The sequence below is a fragment of the Neurospora crassa genome, linkage group I, assembly GCF_000182925.2.
Source record: "Neurospora crassa OR74A linkage group I, whole genome shotgun sequence".
NCBI lineage: Eukaryota > Fungi > Ascomycota > Sordariomycetes > Sordariales > Sordariaceae > Neurospora > Neurospora crassa.
The window spans coordinates 7,360,395-7,384,146 of record NC_026501.1 but is presented as its reverse complement, the minus strand read 5'-3'; the positions used below and the strand labels follow the sequence as shown (position 1 = coordinate 7,384,146).

General features: G+C 52.6%; 10 protein-coding genes across 11 annotated transcripts; 4 read left to right on the top strand and 6 right to left on the bottom strand.

Annotated features, from left to right (window-relative positions):
- Positions 1-166: 166 nt before the first annotated feature.
- NCU00733 (hypothetical protein) lies at positions 167-1,140 on the bottom strand. The gene has a single exon (XM_959293.2). The coding sequence runs from the start codon at positions 795-797 to the stop codon at positions 207-209; it is 591 nt and encodes a 196-aa protein (XP_964386.1). The 5' UTR covers positions 798-1,140; the 3' UTR covers positions 167-206.
- A 1,573-nt stretch (positions 1,141-2,713) lies between these two features.
- Positions 2,714-5,299, top strand: NCU00734 (Ulp1 protease). Its single transcript, XM_959294.3, has 5 exons — positions 2,714-3,180; positions 3,528-3,570; positions 3,629-3,678; positions 3,729-3,748; positions 3,824-5,299. Exons 1-5 carry the CDS (start codon positions 3,136-3,138, stop codon positions 4,437-4,439), a joined length of 774 nt encoding a protein of 257 aa, XP_964387.3. The 5' UTR covers positions 2,714-3,135; the 3' UTR covers positions 4,440-5,299.
- On the bottom strand, positions 5,215-6,478 carry NCU00735 (hypothetical protein). Its single transcript, XM_959295.2, has 2 exons — positions 6,280-6,478; positions 5,215-6,032 (listed from the first exon to the last, which is right to left on the bottom strand). Exons 1-2 carry the CDS (start codon positions 6,280-6,282, stop codon positions 5,376-5,378), a joined length of 660 nt encoding a protein of 219 aa, XP_964388.1. The 5' UTR covers positions 6,283-6,478; the 3' UTR covers positions 5,215-5,375.
- A 476-nt stretch (positions 6,479-6,954) lies between these two features.
- Positions 6,955-8,645, top strand: NCU00736 (molybdenum cofactor biosynthetic protein). Its single transcript, XM_959296.2, has 2 exons — positions 6,955-7,095; positions 7,202-8,645. Exons 1-2 carry the CDS (start codon positions 6,960-6,962, stop codon positions 8,524-8,526), a joined length of 1,461 nt encoding a protein of 486 aa, XP_964389.1. The 5' UTR covers positions 6,955-6,959; the 3' UTR covers positions 8,527-8,645.
- On the bottom strand, positions 7,471-9,963 carry NCU00737 (presequence translocated-associated motor subunit pam-17). Its single transcript, XM_959297.3, has 2 exons — positions 9,077-9,963; positions 7,471-8,966 (listed from the first exon to the last, which is right to left on the bottom strand). Exons 1-2 carry the CDS (start codon positions 9,777-9,779, stop codon positions 8,866-8,868), a joined length of 804 nt encoding a protein of 267 aa, XP_964390.1. The 5' UTR covers positions 9,780-9,963; the 3' UTR covers positions 7,471-8,865.
- Positions 9,964-10,628: 665 nt separating this feature from the next.
- Positions 10,629-13,277, top strand: cdp-2. 2 transcript variants are annotated; one of them, XM_011394521.1, is made up of 2 exons: positions 10,629-10,714; positions 10,887-13,277. In XM_011394521.1, exon 2 carries the CDS (start codon positions 10,916-10,918, stop codon positions 12,632-12,634), a length of 1,719 nt encoding a protein of 572 aa, XP_011392823.1. In that variant the 5' UTR covers positions 10,629-10,714; positions 10,887-10,915; the 3' UTR covers positions 12,635-13,277. The 2 variants fall into 2 exon arrangements, with proteins under 2 accessions (XP_011392823.1, XP_011392824.1); XM_011394522.1 differs by having other exon boundaries at positions 10,629-13,277.
- Positions 13,278-14,750: 1,473 nt separating this feature from the next.
- Positions 14,751-15,122, bottom strand: NCU00739 (hypothetical protein; the record flags this gene model as incomplete). The annotated part of the gene is made up of 1 exon (XM_959299.1): positions 14,751-15,122. The coding sequence occupies one exon, from the start codon at positions 15,120-15,122 to the stop codon at positions 14,751-14,753; it is 372 nt and encodes a 123-aa protein (XP_964392.1).
- A 745-nt stretch (positions 15,123-15,867) lies between these two features.
- On the bottom strand, positions 15,868-19,374 carry NCU00740 (hypothetical protein). The gene is made up of 2 exons (XM_959300.2): positions 16,905-19,374; positions 15,868-16,839 (listed from the first exon to the last, which is right to left on the bottom strand). Exons 1-2 carry the CDS (start codon positions 18,735-18,737, stop codon positions 16,135-16,137), a joined length of 2,538 nt encoding a protein of 845 aa, XP_964393.1. The 5' UTR covers positions 18,738-19,374; the 3' UTR covers positions 15,868-16,134.
- Positions 19,375-19,549: 175 nt separating this feature from the next.
- NCU00741 (gliotoxin biosynthesis protein GliK) lies at positions 19,550-23,210 on the top strand. The gene is made up of 2 exons (XM_959301.3): positions 19,550-21,297; positions 21,365-23,210. Exon 1 carries the CDS (start codon positions 19,752-19,754, stop codon positions 21,201-21,203), a length of 1,452 nt encoding a protein of 483 aa, XP_964394.1. The 5' UTR covers positions 19,550-19,751; the 3' UTR covers positions 21,204-21,297; positions 21,365-23,210.
- On the bottom strand, positions 21,229-23,381 carry NCU00742 (glycerol-3-phosphate dehydrogenase). The gene has a single exon (XM_959302.3). The coding sequence runs from the start codon at positions 23,202-23,204 to the stop codon at positions 21,630-21,632; it is 1,575 nt and encodes a 524-aa protein (XP_964395.3). The 5' UTR covers positions 23,205-23,381; the 3' UTR covers positions 21,229-21,629.
- Between the last annotated feature and the right edge of the window lie 371 nt (positions 23,382-23,752).

The following is a 23,752-nucleotide window of genomic DNA, read 5'->3' as shown; positions in this document are numbered from 1 at the left end:
TGTTTTCACATGAAAAAAAAAAAAAAAAAAAAAAAAAGGCGATATTCCAGACTGAAACAAGAATGTCGTGATCCCCAGAACTCCTTCTTCTCCTTCTTGTAAGTTCCTACCCATGCAATTCCCATCAACCCATCCTTGCAGCAACCGAACAAAAGCTAAGAAGAACCGTCGCCCGAGAACATAGGCAAGGACCGAAACAAGAAATCCTAATCCTCAATTTCCCTACTGTCCTCCTCCCTGTTGTTTTTGTCTGCGCACTCCTCGTCACCGTCTCCTTTGTCGTTGCCACTGACCCGGTCATCGTTGTGCTTGCTCTCACGAACCCTGTTCTTCATGCGGACAGTCTTATTCGAAGCTGAAAGTGCCTGATACTGAAGCATCAGAACGGTGAAAGGGGGCAGGGCTTTGTTTGCCTTGATGCCCTCGCGCTGAATGTCGCCAGTGCCGCCGGGAGTAGATAGCAACTGTGTGAGTTGGTGTTTATTGAGGGTGGAGGAAGATGTGATAGCACTAATGGAACAGACAGGGTCGATAGCGGACATGGACGAGAGGAATAAGAAAGATGGGTGGAGACGGGTGGTTGATAGTGATGAGGCATCAAGATGGGGAAGGCGCGGAAGAAGGCCGTTTTGCGGGTGGGGAAGGCTGTCCCTTCTGGTCTTCGTATCAGGAATGATGTTGAATCTGTTTCTCTTTAGAGTGGCGGTGTTCTGGGCCGGGATCTTGGGTCTAATGTTCGGGGGTGCAGCCTTCATTCTCGCGGGCGTGGCAGCCCAATGAATGGGAAAAGAAGACATCGCGTGGAACGAATATATGCCTGGATTTTTCCAAATCCTGGGCGGTCTTGCATGAAGCTTTGGCCGGTTGTCGTCTAGTGACGTGCTTTGGCTTATCTTTGGCGATGATTGTTGGTGGTGGTTGGAAGGTCGGGGAAGTAAGGAAAAGGGAAACTATTTCCTATGAGCCATCAATTACGGAGTGATGGAAGATGCGAAATAATAAACGAGGACTTAAGGCCGGAGAAGCATTTAAAATGTGCATCTTGTGGTTCTCCGAGCTTCCAGCGCCGCATATATGCAATGCTTCCATTTATTCGATGTCCGTGGTCAGCAAACTCAATTTGGTCACTTGACAGACGAATACTGTAACGTCTTTGAACCTTGTGAACCAACATTCACCATACCACACCTTGGGTCCCAACTCCTAACTCGAACGCCACGGCGCCTCAATGTTCATGACCGGTGCGAATTTTCATGGTGATGCCTCCAAAAATTGACCGGCAAAGACGCCGCTCGCCTTCGGACAAAGAATAGCCGCGGTGTAAGGTAGCCGAAGCGCGTCTCAACAGTGTAAACGCTCCTGTCCGCGTATCGACGTTGATATGTCCCATGATGACTTCCGTCCAGCAGCCCTATAGGTATTCATCACAAGCCTCAAATGGACTGGCCAGGCGTACATAATGGTTCGAGCCACGTTCAAAGCTTCGCCGGCCAAACCAACCACTTCGGTGACGTCTCCACGCCAAGTCGACGGATTTCAATGGCACTTGCCATGACAGGATATTTCCTATCGGAAGAAACGCAGAAGGTGACGCCTGGTGATACGCGGCGATTTCCCATAACGCTGAAATGACGACAGTTGAAGATGCTGGTGAGCCGGAAAGTCGACAGTCGTGAATGGGCGGCAATATCAAGGCTCGCTCGGACACGGGAACTCCAAATGACTCGTTCGTCCCAAATGGGTCATAAGGCTGAGATATGAGCCTCAACGTAGACGCAAGCAATGGTGGCAGTGCTGGTCTAGATAGTGGGTTATCGTCGTCATCCTCAATGGATGAAGCCAAGGTCCTCGGCCCTCGGAAACCGGGAGCTGGTATAGCATCCGCGTTGTAATATTGAATGATTCCTTGAGTGGAAGGAAACAAAACGACATTGTAAGTAGAGTAGGTAGTCCGTTTTCATGGCCATAATCCCTCGAGTCTCAACGTGGCCCACTGTGATTCTGAGGGCTGCAAACCAAGGGAACATCGGCAGAAAAAGCGATAAGATGCACGATAAGGCGGTCTCTGCCGACGGGAACAGGCCTGGCGGCGATCTGCACATGCAGATTTAGTGTACGGCACTTTCGCCCAATGACGTCTTTAGCTCAGCCATTGCGATGTTGCCTTCAACACGTCCGGCTGCTTTTTGCCAACGCAGTCTCGCAGATGGTTAGCGTCCCGGCCCCAATGTCCGTGGTCGATTGATTTGAGTCCACCGTTCGTTTCGTTCGTCGAAGCTGTTGCTCACACTCCATCATGAGCCCATTTTTGGGGAGTCAAAAGACGGGAACTACCTACAAGCACTGCTCGGAGACCGATGTGGCAAGTTGAAAGTCTAGAACAAAATGGCCCACCCATGATGATTGTCTGATTTCCATTGTCCACATTATTTCTTGGGACTCTGTGCCTTTCCACGGCTCACGGGTAGAGACGTCAGTCAGCTCCCGTGATGTCGGCCTTAGGCGGGCGCTATTGACTGCACAGACGACAGGTCGGGTGGGCCTTGTTGAACACACCGGACCAGCAAGAGGAGCGGAGTGTTAGCGCGTACAGACACAATAGCCGTGACTCTTAACAGAAGCCATCAGCGGCTTACAAGCGCTTTGCCTGCAGCGCGGGGCGCGGGCAGGCACCTCCAGGTCTCACATCCACCCACCAGTCCACCAACTGCATCGGTCGTTCCCGCTAGCCTTTTCTTCACAAAGTCCCCGGTCTAAAGTGGTGCCCTTCCATTCTTTCAATTCGACTAAGTTCTTGCCCGCGCGTTTCGAGCCAGTGTCTCTGTGACAACATTCAAAGACAACAATCCGGTGATTCTCTGACTTGGTCATCATCTTGCATTCCGTACGACCCCCGCTCGAAATTTCGCACATCAGAAGCCCCAGGGAGCGAACAGAAGCCGATACGAACAACAACGGCTGATTCAAGCGACCCCTCCAAGAGAAGGCCGTCCAAAAACTACAACCACCCTCTAGACTAGTCTCTACTGTACATCCGAGACTTCAGCGACACCGATACCGTTTTGCGCATTACCAACGATCTAGGCTTCGATACCCGTTCACAGTTCTGCGGTCTTCCGAAAACCGACAACCACGATGCCAAGCTTCCGGCGGAAAATCACCAAACATTTTGGAGATTCAGTGAGCCACCCGCGTTCCGTTCCTTTTACAAGTTCCAGAGGTTCATGATTGTCAAGGCGATGGGAAGCAAGCTGGGTTTGGCGCCGGGGTTGGTGCTTGGTGCTACCTCGATCTGGAGTGACCGAGTAGCCGCCTTCGCCAGAGCGCCACGGAGACGACAGCTTCAAGTCGTGATTTGCGGCCAGTTGCCGGTTGGGACAATGAAGAGACTGTTGAGTTATTCGAATTGGCCGCCCTTGCCTGTAGGAAGCCGAATTGACGTCGCAGGATGACGAGGTCGCGGGACTAGGCACATCGCATCGCTATTTGTCCAAGAACACTTCTGCTAACACAGACGATCCGTTTAGCTCACACCTTCAAAACCGTACCTCTCGTACCATGACATTCTCCGTATGTGGATCGGTCTGGCATATGTCTGTTGACCTCGATCTGACTTGGGGGTGATTAGTGACGAGTGACGATATCGTCTCGCTCAAATATGACTGGCTTACTGATAACGTATGTTACAATTCACTGTTGTTGTCGCTTTGGTCGCTAACCTGGTTTAGAACATTGCCTTCTGGGAAGAGTATGTACACATTGCCAATACCTCACTCCCCTTCTTTCCTACACCGGGTCTCCCGATCTGACATGCGTACTCTAGGTGGCTCGAGAGAGAGGTCCTTCCCAAGTACCCGCGCGCCCACATCGTTCTCCTACGACCTAGCATAACGTTTCTCCTGATGCAAGCTATCGATCTGAAAAGCATCGGGAGCGCGCTACCCGATTTCAAGAAAACGACGCACATTTTCCTGCCGGTCAATGACAGCCGGGACCGCGAGCGCGCCGACGGTGGTTCCCATTGGTCACTGCTCGTCGTGTCCGTCATCGACCGTGTTGCGTTCCACTACGACTCGCTCGGTGGTGCAAACTTTTACGAAGCCCAAAAGTGTACGGACCGTCTCGGCCGGGTACTCGGCATGCCCCTGCGGTTCCACCAGATGGAGGACTCCCCTCAACAAGGCAACAACAGCGACTGCGGCGTCTACGTCTGCATCGTGATGCGCCACCTTCTCATCAAGCGGTTGCTGAACGCCAACTCCAACGAAAAGGTGTCCATGTCAATGGCCAACAAGGTCATCGACAGCGCGGGCGGCCGCAAGGAGATGATGCAGATCATCGAGTCGTTACGGAAGGAGGGCGAGAGGCGACGGAGCTTGAGCCCCATGTCGACATCGTCGAAATCCGGATCGTCAAAGACACCGCCCCGCATTGAGTAGTGCTGCGAGTCAGCGAGTGTGCGATGCGAGTAAGCTAGCTGGCTGTTTGTTGTTGATTGTGTGCGTTGGACAGGTGATATCCCGCCTGTCTCTGAAGCAGGTTTCCATTCACAATGGCACAGAGAATCAAAAGTTTTAGGATACCTTTGAACGAGAGAGCGCAACCCCATTGGAAGAAGGCTGGAGCAAGGAACGGATGCACCGTCAATGGGCCCCTTCTACTAGCAATATTCCTGCATCACTGCGTGCAACGGGAGAAGTTTTCTTTTTTTTTTTTTTTTTTTTTTTACTTGGTCATAGCGTCGAGATGGACGACCACCCGCGCTGTAGGGGTCATCAGCACAAAGCGCCGCGTCAGACTGACGGAGAGGCGTTAATAGGCGTTAGGGTTCAAGCTACGAGCCGTAAAGCACTCAACACCACGCATAATCATTCCCAGGGGGAGAGAGGCATGATTGGAAAAAAGAAAAAAAGAAAAAAAAAAGAAACCAAGTAAATTATGACTCGAAAGGATAAGCTCTCCCGTGGCTTGGTTGAGAGCCCGGAGTGCTATGACGCCCGAACTTTATAGGAAATATCTAGCATAGGACGGGGAATTTTTGCATTATGGCATTGTAGCCTATTATCAGGCGTATGTATATGGCTTAACAAACGTGGTCCTTCCTCTCTCGTTTCTTCTTCTTTAGGGATCGCTGTGCTTGAGATACTCGTAATCATGGCTCTTTATGGCTCACATTCTTCCTTAGGTCGCAATGTCGTCTTGCTCGAAGTGCATGGAACGAGCAGGAGCAGATGGATATGTACTGTTTAGTCTAGGTAGAAAATCGAAGCGAAAAAATGATACAGAATTGGTACATGTATGCCTCTCCAACGCCGCCAAATTCCCAACAACAACAAGGTGATCTCAAAATGACAAGGGGGCATTGACCGACACGATCATGCCGTCTTGCCCAAGAAAGCAGGGTTCTGCTCCATAGTAGCAGAGATGAACCCCCTCAGCGCCGCCCACCTATTCGTCGTCGCCGGTTGTTGTGTCGTCGCTTGTGCCCCCTGTGTCTGTGTCGGCTGCTGCTGCTCAACCTCCATCGCAGGCGCCGCCACCGCCGCCGCCGGTTCCTTAACCGTCGCCAACTGCGCCAAACTCCTCCCAAACCGATCCATCTCCGTCTTAACCACCTTTTCCTTCCTCTTCAACGCCCCCGGCCGTGTCTTCAAGCTCTTATGCCTCACCCTCCCCATCGCTTCCTGCTGCGCATCCATCGTCTTGCCGCTCTCTTGGTCCTCCCTGATCTCGTTGCTGATTTCACCCAACACATCGCCCAAGCTCTCCAGCGTCGTCACCAGCTTTTTCGAGGGACGCCTCCGCTTGAGTTTGCGAGACGAGCCCGAAGATGAACCGGGAACGGTCTTGGCGATCCGCGACACAAAGGCGTTGTGCTTGATGGTGCGCTTGTCCTTTTTCGAGTCGATGAAGGCGTCTGACACCACGTTGTTCTCGCGGTGGAGCTTGCGCGGGAGGAGGGGGTCGGCGAGGCGCTTCAGGGCTTTTTCGCGGGCCGAGAGGCGTTTGCCGGGGGTCGGGGCTGTTGGGGCCTGTGAACGTGGCGTGGTCACAAGGTGGGTTAGCCTACACTACACTACCTACAGTAGTTGGTGTTGCCAAATGGGGAGGAGAGAGGGGAAAAGGAGTTTGGGAGGTTGTCTTTCGTTGCGCAAGGGGGGAGGGGGGCCCTGGGAAGAATGAATGAATGGATGAATGAATGAATGAATGAATGGAAGGTGGGATGGGTTGGGGACTTGGTTGCTTTGGTCGGTTGATTGTTGGGGAGAGTAGACGAACCATGACTGTTTATGTTTATTCGAAGTATCTGTCTGGTCTTGAGGGACTGATACGATGTGATGATGTGAGGAGGGCGAGTGCAAGTTGGTTTTAAGAGACGATGATGCAGATGTTGGCAGGGTTCAAGATGTGGACTGAATCGAGTTGAACAACGTGCCCGCGTACCTCGACTGACCACAATTGCTTCCCCAGGATTGAGTGATGGGCAGAATTGACTTTTGAGTGGAGCCGGAAATCGATAACGGAGGGAGGTGAACGTGCCAATTTCTCACCGCCTACGCCCGCCTCCGCTACAGGGGGCCGAGCTGTGTGCCAAGAAGTTGAACTGGAGGGCTGCAGCAGTGGTCAGTGGGGTTGATTCAGCCCTACGATTTCATCTTTTCGTCTACCTTTTGCTCATTCAGTTTCATGCCTCTAGGATTGCATATGGATGATATACACAAGGGAATTTGGTCATATATCAAAGAGGCAGAAGCTCAATGCTAGGTTTCCAAGTGCTGAGAATGTTGAGATTTTATTAATCAGGAAGTAATCAACCAGAATCAATCAAGCTCTTTGATCTCACTCGCGATAGCTGCCCCGCACTCGCTACCTACCTTCCTATCACTGACACGGTGACTGGGAACTTTTTATGTATCGCACTCCAACGTTTCAAATCATCTTACCCCAAACACAACAAGATGCAGAACGGCGGTGCCAGCTCAGACCAAAATGGCTCAATCAGCTCTGTCCCTCGGGACACGAGCCGGCCTCTTACAGAAGACGAGCTCGATAGATACTCCCGCCAGATGATTGTACCTGGAATGGGAAAAGAAGGTAAGCACCTCATCCCTAACGTTACTTTTCGGCCTACCGTTCGTTACCCCTGAACCAAAGTAAACAAACCACATCTGACCAACACCCCCACCCTTTCTGTCCCCAGCCCAACTTCGTCTTATCAACGCCAAAGTCCTCATCATCGGCGCCGGCGGCCTCGGCTGTCCCGCCGCGCAATACATTGCCGGCGCCGGCATCGGCACTATCGGCATCGCCGACGGCGACACCGTCGAGCGTTCCAATCTGCACCGACAAGTCGGCCACTCCACCTCTCGCATCGGGCAGTCCAAAGTCTCGTCCCTCATCACCCACCTTCGCGGCCTCAACCCACTCCCCACCTACGTCGCTCACACCACTCACATCACCCCACTCAACGCCGCCGATCTGATCTCACAATACGACCTCATCCTCGACTGCACCGACAACCCCGCCACCCGCTACCTGATCTCCGACGTCTGCGTGCTCCTCTGCAAACCGCTTGTCTCGGCCGCTTCCGTGCAAACCTCGGGGCAAATCATTGTCCTCAACTGCCCGCCTACGCCGCAGGGTCAACTCGATGGCGGTCCTTACCCGCCTTGCTACCGGTGCTGCTTCAAGAAACCGCCACCAGCCAACGCCCAGCTCTCGTGCGGCGAAGCGGGCATCTTGGGTCCCGTGGTAGGACTGATGGGCGTGGCGCAGGCGGGGGAGGCCATCAAGATTCTGGCTTCTGCGCTTCACATTCCTACTACTACTACTACTACTACCTCTCCGCCAGCTCAAGGGGTGCCGCGGGCCGCGCCCGTGGTGGAACCTACGTTGCTGCTGTACTCGTACTCGCTGACTTCTTTCCTGTCGCCCTTCACTTTCCGTGCTTTGAAGATGGCGCCGAGAAAGAAGAACTGCTTCGCTTGTGGCGAGGGAAGCAAGCAAAGGTTGACGCTGGAGGGGGTGAAGAATGGAGAGCCGAATTATGATTTTTTTTGTGGGTTGGGTGGTGGCGGGCCGGAAAAGGGGGTGTTGTCAGAGGAGGAGAGGATCACGCCAAGGGAGTTTGTGGAAAGGGTACAAGGAAAGGACGGCAATGGGAAAGGAAAGAAGTATGTGGTGCTGGATACGAGGGAGAAGGAACATTTTAGCTTTGGGAGCATCGAGGGGGCAGTTAATCTGCCATTTGGTAAGTTATTGAGCAAGGCTGCACAGTTGAAACGGAGCGGGGAGACTCCCAAGGTAGGAGATATTCTACCGCCAGAAATCCAGGTCCGCGACGGACATGGAGACAAGGACATTCCCATATACGTGGTCTGTAGAAGAGGGCTGGACTCGCAGGAGGCGGTGGAAAAGTTGAAGGAGATGGGGCTTGATAATGGAGGGAGCAGGAAGATTGTGGATATTGCCGGGGGAATGAAGGCTTGGAAGGAGCAGGTTGATCCAAGTTTCCCGTATCTATAACCACAGTGTGTCCTGTCTTTTGACGAGATGGAGTCCAGGATACAAGTCTTCGGCGGCGAGGTCCTTCGCGACGACCAAGAGATACCAAATATATATTTACATATTTATATATTGAACACAAATCTCCATGTCTGTGGGGGAGACCAAGCACGGAAGAAAATGGTTCTGTGGTGACATAGACCTAATCAGTCCTCATGTCCCGGACGAATGCCCCTGCGGTATCTATCCTCGTGCATACCACGCGACCTGACATCAAGTCATCATGTCATTCCTTTTCATCCCTAGCTGCTTCCCAGATGTTAAGCACAACTCATTTTCACTATTGCCCGATCGATACGCTCAAACAAAGGTAGTGCGCTTCTTGTTGAAGGCCCTCTGGTCCTTGAGCCATTGTCTGTAGCCAGCAACGCTGGAGATCTTCTCGCCGTAGAAATCGGGAACTAGGTTCCAGTCATGTTAGCCCAATTGGTTCGTACTTTTCCATTTTATGCGCAGTCTTTCCCCTCTGCTTCAACCTGAGACTAAAAGCAAAAAGATAAAAAAAACCTACCAGGGTTACCCATAGAGCTAGCGCTAGGATCAACACGGTGCTTCTTGATCCTCGCAAAGAACTGGCCCTCCTTGATCTCCATCTGACCTCTGTACTTGCTCTTCAGCGCGTTGAACACCATGCCGCCCATGGCAGGCCCCATCAGCCACCCCAGCGCACCGAAGCTGGCCGTCATCAGGCCGACTGCAAACATGGGCTCGAGCGGCACCTGCGCCACCATGGCGTCGGCCACACCCGTGCTCAGAACCGCGCCTCCGGCCCCCGACGTGATCAGCGTCATGATCACACTAAAGGCCAGCTGCACCCTCCGCCTGGTCTTGCGCAGCTTGAAAAAGGTGTTCCAGTCCAGCACGGGCTCCCCGGCATGGGCGGCTGATTGCGCCGCGGCGGCGGCTTCGGCGGCGTTGGCGTCGAGCTCGGCATCGGAGCGCGGGCGGGTGCTGGAGGAGGAGGAGGAGGAAGAAGAAGAAGCCCTACGAAGCTGCTGTTGGGCCAGCTGGGCTTGTTGTTGGGCGCGGAAACGGAGGACGAGGGCAGAAGGTGACGTCGAGAGAGGGCGCACAGAGGTTGGTTGTGAAAGCTTGGTGTTCATGGAGAAGGGCGAGCAGGGGCAGGCGGCGCTGCGGAGGAGCATGGGCTGGAGGGCGCCGGAGGACCGGCTGACGCCCGCGCGGAGCATCGTTGTTGCTGTTGAGCTAAGCATTGTGTATGTGTATGTGTATGTGATGTGTGTGTGTCGACAGAAGAACCGGTCAAGTCGTCGTCGTCGTCAGGGTGAGAGTTGTCTCGGTTTCGAAGCTTGGCGTAGGCAGAGTTGAGAGCTCCCGGTTGAACAATGGATCGAAGTGCGTAATTTGGTGGGGTGGGGATGGATGGACGAGGCACGGTCTTTCGACAAAGTTCGCTGTGATGCAAGTGCCAGTGGGCTGCTTTTAGCGGCTGTGAACTGCTGCAGCTACCTGTAGGTACGTACTGGGACTTGCTGTGCAGCAGCCCCCGTCTGGGGTACCTCTAGGTACCTCTATGTTGCCCGTGGAACCTGGTACTACCCCAGACAAAGATAAGATAGAGGTAGGAGCCATCGCCAAGGGAACTTCCCTTGTGAACTCCCGGTTGATGTCTTGTGACAAGTTTGGTCAGGGGGGCAAGGACTGCGATGTGATTGTTGGTCAACTGCTCAACACCCAATGGTCCATCACCTGTCGAAGATAACTCCAAGGTCGTCACTTCGGGCTGCAATATTACCTAGAAATGAAAAGAAAATCAAAGGAAAAAAAAAGAGATATGTAAATTAATTCAACATTTCTTACTTGGTAGTTAGAATGATTAAAATAATATCTATTTGATGATAAATTTTACAAAATTGATTATAAACTCAAGCTAAATCTCTGATTATTGCCTAGCTAGTTATGTATAAGATTAATACAACGTTCTTGGCATCATGAAATTAAATACGTATAGCGCAATAACCTGACATAATCCGGCCTTGGCGCCCAATATAAACCTAACGATCAACGCGATGGATTAGCAGCGCAACGCCAACTTACCTAACAATCAACGTGGAAGCAATCATCACCCGAAACACATCACGACATGGCGACCGGCAAGCTTTGTCGAGGCGCACTTTGCAAGTAAACCGTCAGTGTCCCAATGGCGCATCTCGAGGAAATACCGGCGGTCATCTTTCTGCCCTCACGCGACAAGTCTCGCCTTCGGCCCCTTCCTCCACAGCTGCGCGGGCCAACCTCGCGGGGCGCGTCGCACACGCCCACTTGAACCTACCTCTAACCACGGACTCCCAACCATTCAGTTCCACATACCATCTTCCTAAACTGCGCAATGGCCGGCAAGCCTGTCAGCGGCCGTCCCAAGACGACTATCGAAATACCTCTCCCTTCCATCAAAAAGTACACCCGTGGCTCGGGTCCACCGCCGCCTCCCATTACTCTCGCGCCGCCTCGAGATTCGACCGCATACATCATTGACCAGTTTGTCCTGCCTGTGCTCAAGGACACGAAGCCAGACTCTCGACGGCGTATCTTTTACCACATTGGATTTACCGACATCCCGGCTGCTAGGCTTCTGGTCCCATGCGACGAAGTCCTCGACTACGTATCCCCGCGCGAGTTGGAGGAATGGGAGTACGATGCTCTCCAAATTAAGGAAGCGGATAAGGCTGTGGAAGCTGAGCAAAGGCGCAAGAACCAGGAGCAAGCTCCTGCTAAGAAGAAGCCTGGTCGCCCTCCAAAGGCCCGCTTGAACGAGCCAGCGCTTGACGCACCCGCGGAGCCTGTCATATCGTTGCAAGAGGGGGACGTCCTGTTGGCCAAGCAGGAGGCTGTTGCCGGCCCCTCGTTAGCTACTCCACAAAAGCGGAAGCGGGCCGAGATCCCCAGGTTTGATGATTCCGACGAAGCGGCGATCCATCTCCAACTACAAAACCAGTCACCGGTTCCCAGCGAGGTAGAGGATAGCGGCACGGACTTGGAGGGCTACGATTCCACTGATCCTCTGTCGGCCGATCTAGGTCCAAAGACTACATCTTATTCGCGAGCTAATAGCTCAGGGTCGTCCGCGCAACAGCCTGTGGCTGGGCCATCCAAACCATCAGCAACAAACCCAAGTGTCTCGAGCAACCTTGCCTCGCGTCCGTCATCGAGTGTTGTTTCCACCCCAGGGAGAATTCATCCAATGTTTGCCCGCAGCATTGAGACAGGAAGAATCTCGGTCAGTGGACACGGCGGCCAGAAAGGGGCAGGCCAGAAAGGGGCAGGCCAGAATGGGGTAGGTCATTCGCGTGGCTTTGGAGGATTAAATGCGGAGGCCATTGCGCGAGCTTCTCCGTCTAGAGACAACAGCACACGTCAGTTCAAAGCGGTTCCTAAAGCAGCAGTACTTCCTTTTACACACCCAACACAAATTGCGCCGATTTCTTTCACGCCTCTTGCGGCTCCCATTGCAGTCTCTAGACCGATAGTCACTTCTGACTCTCTATCCAAGCAGGTTGAATCTTCCAGCGCAAGGAAGCGTCGAAAAGACGAGCAACCGAAACCGAGCAGAAAGCGCAAGAAGTCTCACATTGAAGAGCCCACTGATTCCTGGGTAGTCAAGGAACTACTCGACGACCAATGGGTAACCGAACACGGCGTCAAGGTTCACAAGTATCTGGTTCTCTGGGAAGGCAACTGGCCCCCTGACCAGAACCCGACATGGGAACCTGAGGACAACATTGATGACCAGGGCCTCATCAAGACATACCTGAAAAAGAAGGAAAGCGGGATGCTAAAAGCCCCCAAGAAAACACAGCGGTCCATGCTGTCGTATCTCTCGCAGCCCCAGTACTCGAGTGTTGCCGAAGCATTTGAAGGCGATATCGACGAACTACAGCCAGAAGCTGCAGCTGTGACACCGGAAAGTGATTCGGATGACGGTGATGAGCTTTTGGTGACGGAAGAGCCTGTCGCCAAGACACAGAAGAATGGGAACGGGGAGAAGAGTAGCAGTTTCACCTCGTTCGATTCGAAGCTGGAGCAGTACCAGAAGACATTCCCAAGGTGATGAGGAAGATGCTCAGGCCTATGATCGGGGTGCTAAAGGGCACGCACTTTCTTTTTGCTGGAGAAGTATGCTTGAAATACACTACGTTCTTGGGATGAACCTAATCGAGTAACCCTATGGGCAGAGTGATGGCTCGCTAACATCGCTGTTTCGCGGCTATCGAACTCGGAGGATCACAAGCCATGCCGTAATCTGATACTATGTCGCTATGTTCCTGTCCCGCCAGTTTTCATCCCACCAATTTCGGATAGACTGGATAGAGGAGACTGTTTCGACGGTGATTCGGGTGGTATCACAGAAGGCTGGATGCATGAAACATGTTGGACCTGGCGGGAGCGGCAATGGGCAAAATAGCTCGGTTGGCATGAAGAACCCATAGACAAGTACGGACAGCCAGAGTCGAGATCTTGGGTTGCTGGTATATGTATTCTCATTGCACAGAACCCCAACCGCTACAAGCTTCAGCGAATTACAACTCACCATCAACTTCTCCGTGTTTTCCACCCATCCAGACATTTCCGACGGGCGTACTATGTCTAGAGACAGCCTTGTTCTGGAGACATGGAAATCATCATGATCTATCATTTTACAACAATACCTCCATGCAGCTTTCACCCTTGAAACAAATATACCTCTATCCTCCATTATCGGCACCATCCACCTCCAATTCCATATACCCTCATTCACATTCATCCCAGTGCTCATCACCATTATAGTCCACCATGCCTACGTGCTCCCCCAAGTCCGTCCAACAAACCTCGTAGCGGCCCAGCAACGGCATGAACGTCGTCACATCTCATATCCCTCTTGCAAGCGCCATCTAACTATCCACGAACTGGCCCGTGATCCCTATAAATACTTGCACCTTCCGCAGTAGGTAGGTACCTACGTATCTTGGCTAGCCTGAAGAAGACACCTCCCCCGAACAGGCTGGCGAGCTTCGTTCAGTTCTTGCCCGATTCCGACTCAGACTTCGTGCCAAGTATGTAGCTACCTTACATACCTAACTTTGCGGCCAAATGCAACAAGTCCGCTTCAATCGATGGCCACTTCATCTAGCAAGCGAGCGCAAGAGCGCGTGTGTGTGCGTGTTAGGGCACCACTCCTCCGCCACCACCTAGTCAGTCAGTCCTCTGACTCCAGTCTGCGACTAGGGGCTTAATCCCCAGCAAGCATGTTGTCCGCTATACTAGGTGACACCCACCTAGTTTCCAAACCTTTCGTCATTCATCAAGTCAACGGGGGTTGTTGTCTGGTTGTTGGGTGTTGCTGACGGTGAGGAGGGAAAGAGGGAGGGAGGTTGATGATCTGAGAGGAAAAGGAGGGGTGGGGAGGAGGATTGAGATTGGGGTTATCCTCATTGGCGAGAGTCGGTGTTTTTCTCATTATTGGAATTTACCTATTGTCGGCTAACGTCCAGCACCTAGAGGTAGATAAGCACCCTAGTTCAGCTTTGGCACATGTCGTGAACTAGGGCAATATGTCACTTGGGAGAATGCGGCACAATCAGATAATGAGCTTCTAAAAAGGACGTGTTTTTTTTTTTTTTGGCCAGATTCATCGAGGTCGTTGCAATCACTTTGTTCATCACATCGCAACTTTGTAATTTCGTGACTGTTCCCTAATATCTTTATATCGCCACTTGTCCATTCCTCGAACGCCAACGCAAGTCTGTTCATTAATCCTCCACTCTGTGTATTGCGCAGCACATGTCGAGCAAATCTCCGCGAGCTAACAGGAACCATACCGCTCTATAGGTAGTTATACGACGTGCTGTTGGATGTGAAGGCATACTTAGGAGGAAAGTTGATGCCATTCGGTCCAACAGTGATATCTTGTCAACCTGGTGAATGCCCAACATCTGTCGCAGCTTCGTCTCCCCTTCAGGTCAAACTTCCCCTCCAGGTTCCACGAGGATTTCCCTTAATCTTCACTCCACGCCGAACACTTCCAGACTTTTCGAGACTTTTACGCCCATAGTATCATCACGTTGTATAGTATATCGTCTTAACTTGTGGTAAAAGAATGCCTTTCGTCGAAGACACCAAGGCCAACGTCTCTGACGGTAGGGATATCGTTGAAGTGAAGTGAAGAGAGGGGCTGAGCATCGCGTAGTTCAAGCCCAGTTCTGGCCGGCGGGCCCCCAGATGCCGATTACCATATCGTAATGGTACGTTGGGCTCGGGTGGTTGTCCTGCCAGCCGTACTCGTAAAGAGCCTCCCGAACGAGCCTATTGCCGAGGGTGAGATCGATGAGGGTTAACACCCTGCCCCGCTCGACGTGCCAATTGTCGCGACAGGCGTCGCACGCGCGCTCCTCGGGACTCATTTCATCAAGCACCAAGTGGTGCAGAAGGGAAGCCGCTCTGAGATACTGGCGGAGGGCGGTATCCCACATCTCAAAGTTTTGGTGGCCCTCTAGCTCCACCAGACCGAACGGGAGGTGATAGTAATTAACCACGTAAACGGGCTGATCGGGGGCGGCCATTGTCACTTCTGCCGCTTGGCTGGTGCTTGCTTGCTTTGGTGAAGTAGTAAGGTTGGTGATGAGGTATCGAGAGAAAAACGAGGACGCTTGACCTCGGTGTTGATTGAAATTCTGTGAGGAAAAACTGATATTTGCGCGCGTTAGCTGGCTACTGTACTTACAGTAGGGGCATCGATGAGATGATCGCTTGTTTGCTTAGTTAAACGAAATCACGAGCAAGAGTGACAGATGAGTAGCCAGGGCAAGAGTTAAATAGGTAGAAAAGGCGAGGCCTGTCATGCTGGGTTGCTTACATTGCACTCGTAGATGCCGGCTTGTGGTCCAATCAAGGATGGGTTCTGACCTTGAAGCTTTAAAGGGTGAAGGACGATGTGGGCTTATAGGTGTAGATCTGCGTTACTGAGGAGGAGACTCGATGTGTCTTTCTTGCGAAAGTCAGGTCTGGTCGTGAAGATAATGTTGTTGTTTGTGCGAGAGGAAAAGCTTCGCGCGGCGGGGTATTTGACCTGAGTGTCTTCAATGGGAGAGGGGGGGGATGGGAGCAAAACGGAGGGCAGGCAGAAGAGGGAGCGTACCTCGGGGCCCACCATTAAACTTTCAACCACTTTGTTTTCCTATTCTCGGTATCTGTATTCTTCCAGTTGTGGCACTTGCTTACGATGTTTCATACGTCAGGGAGATGGGCTAGGGCTAGATATTCATACTCTTGAACTGTCAGTCTCATATGTGGCATTCTGGGGCATTGGAAACTACCAGTATATAGTGTCAAGACCAACGTGAATTGAAGGCCACCACTGGCACAATATTGTTGTCTATATCGAACTAGGATTTTCTCAGACACTTAGCTCCGGTCTTTCCACCAGCCTCCAGTTAACAGAGAATTTGCACATGTGACATGACTACCCGAAAGTTAACACTTCCCCCAATGATACATGTATCTGTTCGGAAAAATGGGGACAGAAAGATTCCTAGACAACGGCCAATGTAACGAAACATTATGTAAAGGAACAGATTAGTCAACGTAATCACTATCCGAGTCATAGTGTGACGACACCTCGATGACCTCCTGAGAAATATCAGACAGCATCTCGCCAGCAGAAGCAGGCTTCTTCTGCTTCAAACCAAACATGGCGTTATCATCCTGATTCATAGCTTGAAAGGCGGGTTCATGTTCGTCCGAGACTCGTTGAGCATCAGACTGTTTGCTCGGAAAGCCTATCTCGTTGCGGAGATTCTCAATGAACTCATCTGCTTCCGCATCGATCATCTGGAGCTTCGTGGTCACGTCGACAGAATGTCCGATCTGTTCGTATAGCTGTGTCTTGAAGAGTTCCACAAGGTCGTCCTTCTTTGGGACTGGATCCTCTTCTTCGGTCGTCGCGCGTGAAGATTCTTCAACATATTCTTTCAGGCGCTCATCGCACAACCGATTCAACATATGCATTTTTTTGACAAGTTCAGGCTTACGGGCACTGGCCAGTATCTTCGAGATGTCAAATGACTGCAGTTGCTCCTGCAGGTGTCGGACGTCCTGCAACGCTGTGTCGAACATGGAGTACAACCTTTTGGTTGCGGCGTCGTGGTTATCAACAGTGGTTTCCCTTTCAGTTTCATGGCAAGTGTTCATAAGCTCAAGTAGCAGCACTGAATTCTCCAGGTAGTCCTTGATTATGTCGTCCACAACTTCTTCGCTCGGCTTAAGTGCGCGATGTAGCATCTATAGGGAGATCGAGGTCAGGACATCAAACATCACCAAAGAGGCTCATGGGCGGTGGAACTCACCATTCCTATCTTGTGTACAATCGCATATGTAGAGTTATCCTCTGTCTCTCTCCGCCAGACCTCTCCCGGGCTCGTTGCTCTGCTTTGCTCCAATGGCGTCGAAGCACTCCATTGACTTTGCGGGCGCTGAACTGGCGTTCCTTGAAATTCGCTTGTAAGATTGGCAGCATGCGGCAACGAGTAGGCGAGGTCAGATTGCTGAGAGATAGCCTGGACAGGCAATTGGTCGTGGGACGGCTGTTTGCGAAGTGTGTGAGCTGTGTTGCGATGCAAAACTTGGTCTTTGAACGTCTCCAAGCCATTGTGGAACATGTTCCTAAGCGACCTTGGTGCCGCTCCAGGTTCTTGATCATCGTCATAAACAGGACCTTGATCCATGAACAAAGGAGAACTAGAGAGTTGAGAGTTAACGCCATGATGCTTTTGTCCACGAAATGTAGGTTGAAGTACGGGAACTGCCTCCTGCGCCTGTTCAAGGTCGATAATCTGGTGTTGGGGTCCCCTCTGAGCCAACCTATCCCACACATGAGCGACATGTGAAGGCACGATGTCTTTGGGCGCTGGCGAAGAGACAGCGTCTCTTGAAATACGTTTGGGTGGTTCATTGACTACGGCATGTACGAGGGCTGCTTGCTCGCGAGATGGCCTCTGCTCATATTGTGTGACCGCCATCAGATTGGCAGTTGTCTTAGCAAGGAACGCGTCTTCAGATGTCGGCTGGGAACTGAATTGCTGTATTGCCTGATTTTGGTAGATGGGCTGCGTGTTGATCTTCTGAGTGCTCTTGTGAGGGGGCTGCAATATTTCCTCCAGCTCATTCGAAGTTTGGACTCCAGTGGTTGCCGAGTCTTGCTTTTCTACTCTGTTGTGATCGGAAAGCACCGACTCCTCCGGCTCATTGGGAGTCTGAAGCTTGTTACTTGCCGGGATGTGCTTCTCAGTTCTGTTATCATGGGGAAAGACTTCCTCCTCGGGCTCAGCTGGAGTTCGAATATGTCTGTTTGCTGGCCTGGGTCTTGCTGCCTCACTCTGTTTGGTAGTAGGTTCGCCCTGGGCTGAACTGGCTTGCTCAAGGCGTGGGACTTTGGAAGGCTTGGACGACAACGCTGATGCTGCCTTGTATCGTTCATCCGAGCCACTCGTTTCCAAAGTCTCGATCGCATGTGGTCGTGCCTTTCGCTTCCTAGGTATGGGGGGAATTGGGCCACTCTTCGGTTTCTGGCTGTCCTTCTCGACTTCAGACCTTGAAGGGGGAGGAGTCGTCTTCTGAAGCTTCTGGTGAGCATTAAGCTGAAAAATCCGAGGAGATCTCCGAAGAGCAAGCCCATCACGGGGGGACGTAGAGTCGGTGGACATGTCAGGTTCGGTCGGCGAGGTTGAGCCAGCACCTTTGCTGGGCTTGGCCTTTGGCTTAGCTTGGGACTGACGGGTCTTTGTAGGTCTTTTGCGGGAAGAGACAGAGTTCCATGGCATGTCGGGGGCTAGATCGTCGGCGGAGAGAGGTGTTCTGTTCTGAGTTTGGGCAGTAGCAGTAGGCTGGGCCTTGTTCTCGGGCTGTGGTGGTGTTTCCGTACTCGGATTGGGATCATGCTTCTGAGTTGGCTCCCAGCTGTCGGGGAGCATATCCGCCAACGGATCCCTTTTCTTAGGACTCCAGTCCATCGTGATGGGTTTGGAACCGAGATAGGACAGTCCATTGACATCGGAAAACGCTGTGAGTCTTGAGGGGCTTCTAGCACGGCGTTGAGAGGAGAGGACTGTCCACAGATCGCCTCCGTCAGCCCGTGTCAGGTCGGCAGTGCTCTCGTGGCTTGGAGGTAGCCACTGCTCCATGGCGGAAGGATGATGACGGAGCGCGGAAGAACTGCTCGGTCTCGATTGCCAAGTTGATCAGATGCGTCAAGTTCGAAGTGTTGTGAAAACCTGACCCATCTGGATACGAGAACCAACGGACACTGACTGAGACAACAGATTTGGACGAAACACATCATCGAAGATTGTGCGATGTGCGCATCGAGAGGGCAAAACGGTCTCTTGACCTACTCATTCCTTCGCGCCTTCCCATTGTGCTCGGAGGCATCCGGGAGCTCGACCACGAAGGAAGGAACGACCGAGTGACATTTGTAACATTCTCAACTTAATCGATGCAAAGAAAAGTCAGGCATCGGCTGTAAATACTTCTAACGCCATTCGAATCGTGTACTCAACACCTCAGATCGACGATGTAGGTGGTGGCATCATGCTGGGCCGCGGGAGTCGTCTCACCCCTTGAACTACCAAGAGGTGGTCAGGTGGCCCGAACGTAATCCGTGCAATCATAACGGAAGCACCGCGCTTCGCAGCCCTCGACGTGATACCCTGATGACTTCACGGAACCAAACGCAACCGGGGGGGCACTCGGGCACCGGATACCCAAGATTGCCGAGCGGAGGATGGTAGTCGAAGCGGGACGGAGTCTCGGAAATCATTGTCGCTAGAATGCCCCGTTCCGATTCGGCACGGCGAACGAGGTGGTTATTTTAGTGTACATACCTACGCCATAAGATTGCATTCGATAAGCTTCCACCAATCAGATCGATTAGTCAGCAGTAGTGCTTCCCGGATTGTAAATCCAATCCGACGGCAACATACGACCTTCCTTCAACCACAAACAAATCTGTCATCCCACCTTTTGGTGCCTTAGTTGATCTTGAATCTTGTATACTTCAACATCATCCAACGTCCACCTTTCGCCATTCTCATTGCAATCACGTCTTTGATAGTATCCTTCTGATTGGTACATCTTTTCCATCCCCACTACTGATCTGTCACCACCTGTGCACGGGCGATATCCCGACCCAGGCAATCATGTACTCCCGGAAGGACTACAACGCGACGGAATGTGGCATGTACGCCAGGGATGATAAGGATACAACGTCCGCAACGCTCAAGCATCTCGAATACCTTCCATCCTCGGCCTCCACCGCAAAACCATCCGTATTCTCAATCCCACGGACCTCTCGCGCCCGTCTCTCCCAACCAGACGTCTCACCCACTCCCTTCCCCGATGAACCGATCCCAGTACCTGCTGCGGCGGATGTGGGCAAACTCCCATCATCCAGCACCGTCCTCTACCTTGCCTATGGCTCCAACATGTGCGCCGAAACCTTCCTCGGCATGCGCAAGATCCGTCCCCTCAGCCAAGTAAACGTCTCGGCGCCTTCGATCCGTCTGACCTTCGACCTGCCCGGTATTCCTTATCTGGAGCCCTGCTTCGCCAACGTCGCTTTGCGGAAGCTGCCCAGGAAGCCACCAGTGATTCCTATCCCGCCTATCGATCCGCCCCATCTTCCATCTCCGGGACCCCAACCACCGGCCCAGGGAAACTCGGGGGGAAAAAGTGCAGCCGACTCGGATTGGAACATGGACACGGGCGGTCTTATCGGCGTAGTCTACGAAGTAACAGCAGAAGACTACGCCCGCATCATAGCGACCGAAGGCGGCGGAGCCAGCTACCACGAGATCTTGGTCCCCTGCATCGAACTGCCCGCGCCCGTTCGGATCCCCGAACACCCCCGCCCGGACTTGCCCAAACCTTTTCTGGCGCGGACGTTGTACGCTCCTCAGGTGCCTGACCTCCCCGACGACGATGGCAACGATCCTAAGCACCCCTACCCGAAGCCTCCCGGAGGCTTGGATTCTACTACTATTACCGGCGGAGACTCCGACCCCAAAGACCCCAAACAACCACCCAAACTTCCCCCCAAATGGCGCCAGGCGTTATCTAAACTCCTCCTCCCCATACACCGCCCCCAAACTCCCCCGACTCAACCTTCCCTCCGCTATCTTACCCTCCTCCGCTCCGGCGCCATCGAGCACGAACTCCCGCCCGCTTATCAGTCCTACCTAAACAACCTCGAACCCTACACCGTCACCTCCACCCGGCAGCAACTTGGTCGGCTGATATTCATGGTCGTCTGGATGCCGCTTTTCTTCATTGTGTTGAAGTTTACGAAATGGGTTGCTGATGATAAGGGCAAGGTTCCGGGGTGGGTTGCGGGGATGATGAGCGTGATGATGCATTTCGTTTGGGGGAGCTATGATTTTGTATTCAAACCGCTTTTTGGAGAGGGGGAGAGGACGGTTCATGACGGTGATGGGGATGATGGTGATGACGGTAAGGGTGGAGAGGAGAAGAAGGGGCGGGTGAATGGCAGAAAGAGATCGGGGTCTTGGTTGAGTAGACGAAGAAGTGAGATGGTAGTCGATGATGAGGAGAAGAGGTGTTTGTTGGGTAATCTTGTGGAGGATTCTGAATGAGATCCGGGACAAGGTCTGGTTTGATGCATGGTTCAAGGTTTAATTTTGGGGTCGTTGCACTCTGCACAGTTTACCTGGATACTATATCGACATGGTATGTAATACAGGAAAAAGGTTCCATTACGCCCTAAGCTAAAGACACCGTACACATACCAAATTAGGCTACACCATCCCGCGAGGAAGGATCTTCTCCTTAGAATTGTGAATGATTTTATGTTCCTCAATGGTATCCGACACGCTATGGCACGCATAAAACCGAACCCGTATAACACGATGAACTCAAATGCCGTTCCCCACACCTTGGAACAGTGGAACTCCCCCGACAACAGGCTCGATGCACTTTAAAAACCCCAAAGTACCTAAACCGCCGTAAAACGCCCCATGATCGCAACCCGAACCGATATTTGCATCTCTTTTCCATGTCTTTTACTTGAAAAGCTTGGGAATCTCCTCCACCTTAATCTCCTGGTCGATGATGCGTTCAACAGCCATGAAGACGGGGTAACGCTCCTCGGCGCCCTTGGCACGGAGGAAGCTGCTGACCTCGCGGGTAGTGGAGATACCCTGCAGCTTCTGTCCGTTAAGCTCCGTCTTCTCAACCTCCTCAATGGGCAGGTTGCGCTCCACGGCCAACTTGGAGCACCTCCAGTTGCGGGCGGAAGTGCAGCTCACGATCATGTCACCCCAGCCGGCACTTTCCTCCCAGAAGGTCCTGGGTTCGATCTGGCCGGGGAAGAACTCGTTGGCGAAACGAATAATCTCCTGCATGCCGCGGCGCATGACGGCCGTCTTAGCAGTCATGTTCCAGCCGTGTCCCTCGACATAGCCGCAAGCAATGGCGACAATGTTCTTGAGCGCACCAGCCAGCGAGACACCGACAATGTCTGACACCATGGAAACAGTGAAGTAGGGGCGGCTGAAGAGCAGCGACCACTCATCGTGATCCAGAGGAGGGTAGTCGAGCGGCAGCGGCGTGAGTTGCTTGGTGTGGTCGTTAGACTCGCCGTTGCCGACCGGCCTGCCGTTCTCGTCGCGCCTGTCAACCAAGGGGGTGTTGTAGGCAATGGTGGTCTCGCACCACTGCTCGTTGGCAATCTCGCTGGCAATGTTGGCACCGCTAAGGGCACCGCAGTAGATGTTGAGAGCGTCGCTGACGTAGTTGCAAATAAGCTCGATCTTGTCGTCGGTGACGGAGACACCCTTGATGCAGCTGATGCCGCGAGCATAGGGCGCAATGTGGTCCTTGATCTGTCTGCAGATGTTGCCAATGAACTCATGGGGAAGGTTGAAGATAAGGATGCTCGAGTCCTTGACGGCGTCTACCAGCGAAGGGTTGGCGACAAGGTTGTGGGGCAACGGGATGCCGGGGAGGTATTTGACGTTCTCATGATATGTGTTAAGGATGTGGGTGAGCTTCTGCGGTTGCTCGCCGATCGAGGCATCAAAGTGCTTGGAGTCCTTGGGGAGAGTGACGTTCTCCTCGTAAACCCACATCTGAACATCCTTCTCGAACGTATCGGGGTGCTCTGCGCAGTTCTCGGCAACGAGCTTGGCCACTGTGGTGCCCCAGTTACCGGAACCGATGACGGTAACCTTGTGTTTCTTGATGAAGTTGTTGACAGTCATTTTGGCGACTTGAGAGTATCTGCGGACAGGGAGGTGTCGTGTATTATTCAGAGGAGGAGCAAGGGAGGCTCTGCTACTGCGGGTGGACCAGAGGGACGAAGCTGGCTCAAGAACGTCGGCACGGGTTGCGATTTGGGGGCTTCGGGGGAGTTGTTGGTGAAAAGGAGAAGTTGGCTTCGAAATAGCGGCCGAAGACTGGACGTAAAACCGACGGCGGAGCGCTGAGTGGGTAGGCGGGGACGAGAACGATAGAGGTAGTTTTGGGCCTTGACCCTGTACAAGATAATGGAAGACGGAGGCGGCGTCTGAGCTCAAGATTCGGCTTCTGTAACGAGCCTGATGGAGAAGGGGTTGTCCGAGACGGGAACAGTTCATCTGATAAACGAAGGAGGGGAAAAAAGAGGAGGGAAGGAGGTAAAAAAAGAAAAAGAAGGGACGCCAGGAGCACGAGGGTCAACAGATCTGATATGTGTACAACAAGAGCCCGGCACAATGACGCAGGAGGAGCGCGCGGCAGCCGAAGGAAGTTATTCGCTACTGCTCGATGCCCTATCAGAATCTCAACAAAAAAATCGCTCCCGTAGCGCACTTTCCCACCATCCGTTTCACGCGCATGCCCCGGCAGAATTGGAGACGGCAAGCTTGTGAAAGTTACCGGGGTTCGTTGTGCAAGGCCTGGATGGCCTGGCTTGGGTTACAATTACGAGAATGCCTGAGTCGCGCCCCTGCTTTCCGCATTTGATTTTCACTTCTGCCGAGCACCTCGGTCTACGTACATACATCTCGGCCAAACCTGATGCTACATTGTAAAGGGGAAAAAAAAAAGATAACCATCGGCCAAAAACCAGACCTCATTCAATTATAAAGCGATATCGTCATTATGTACCGAGGCAAAACATGCTCCAGCATCGTTGGCGACAACG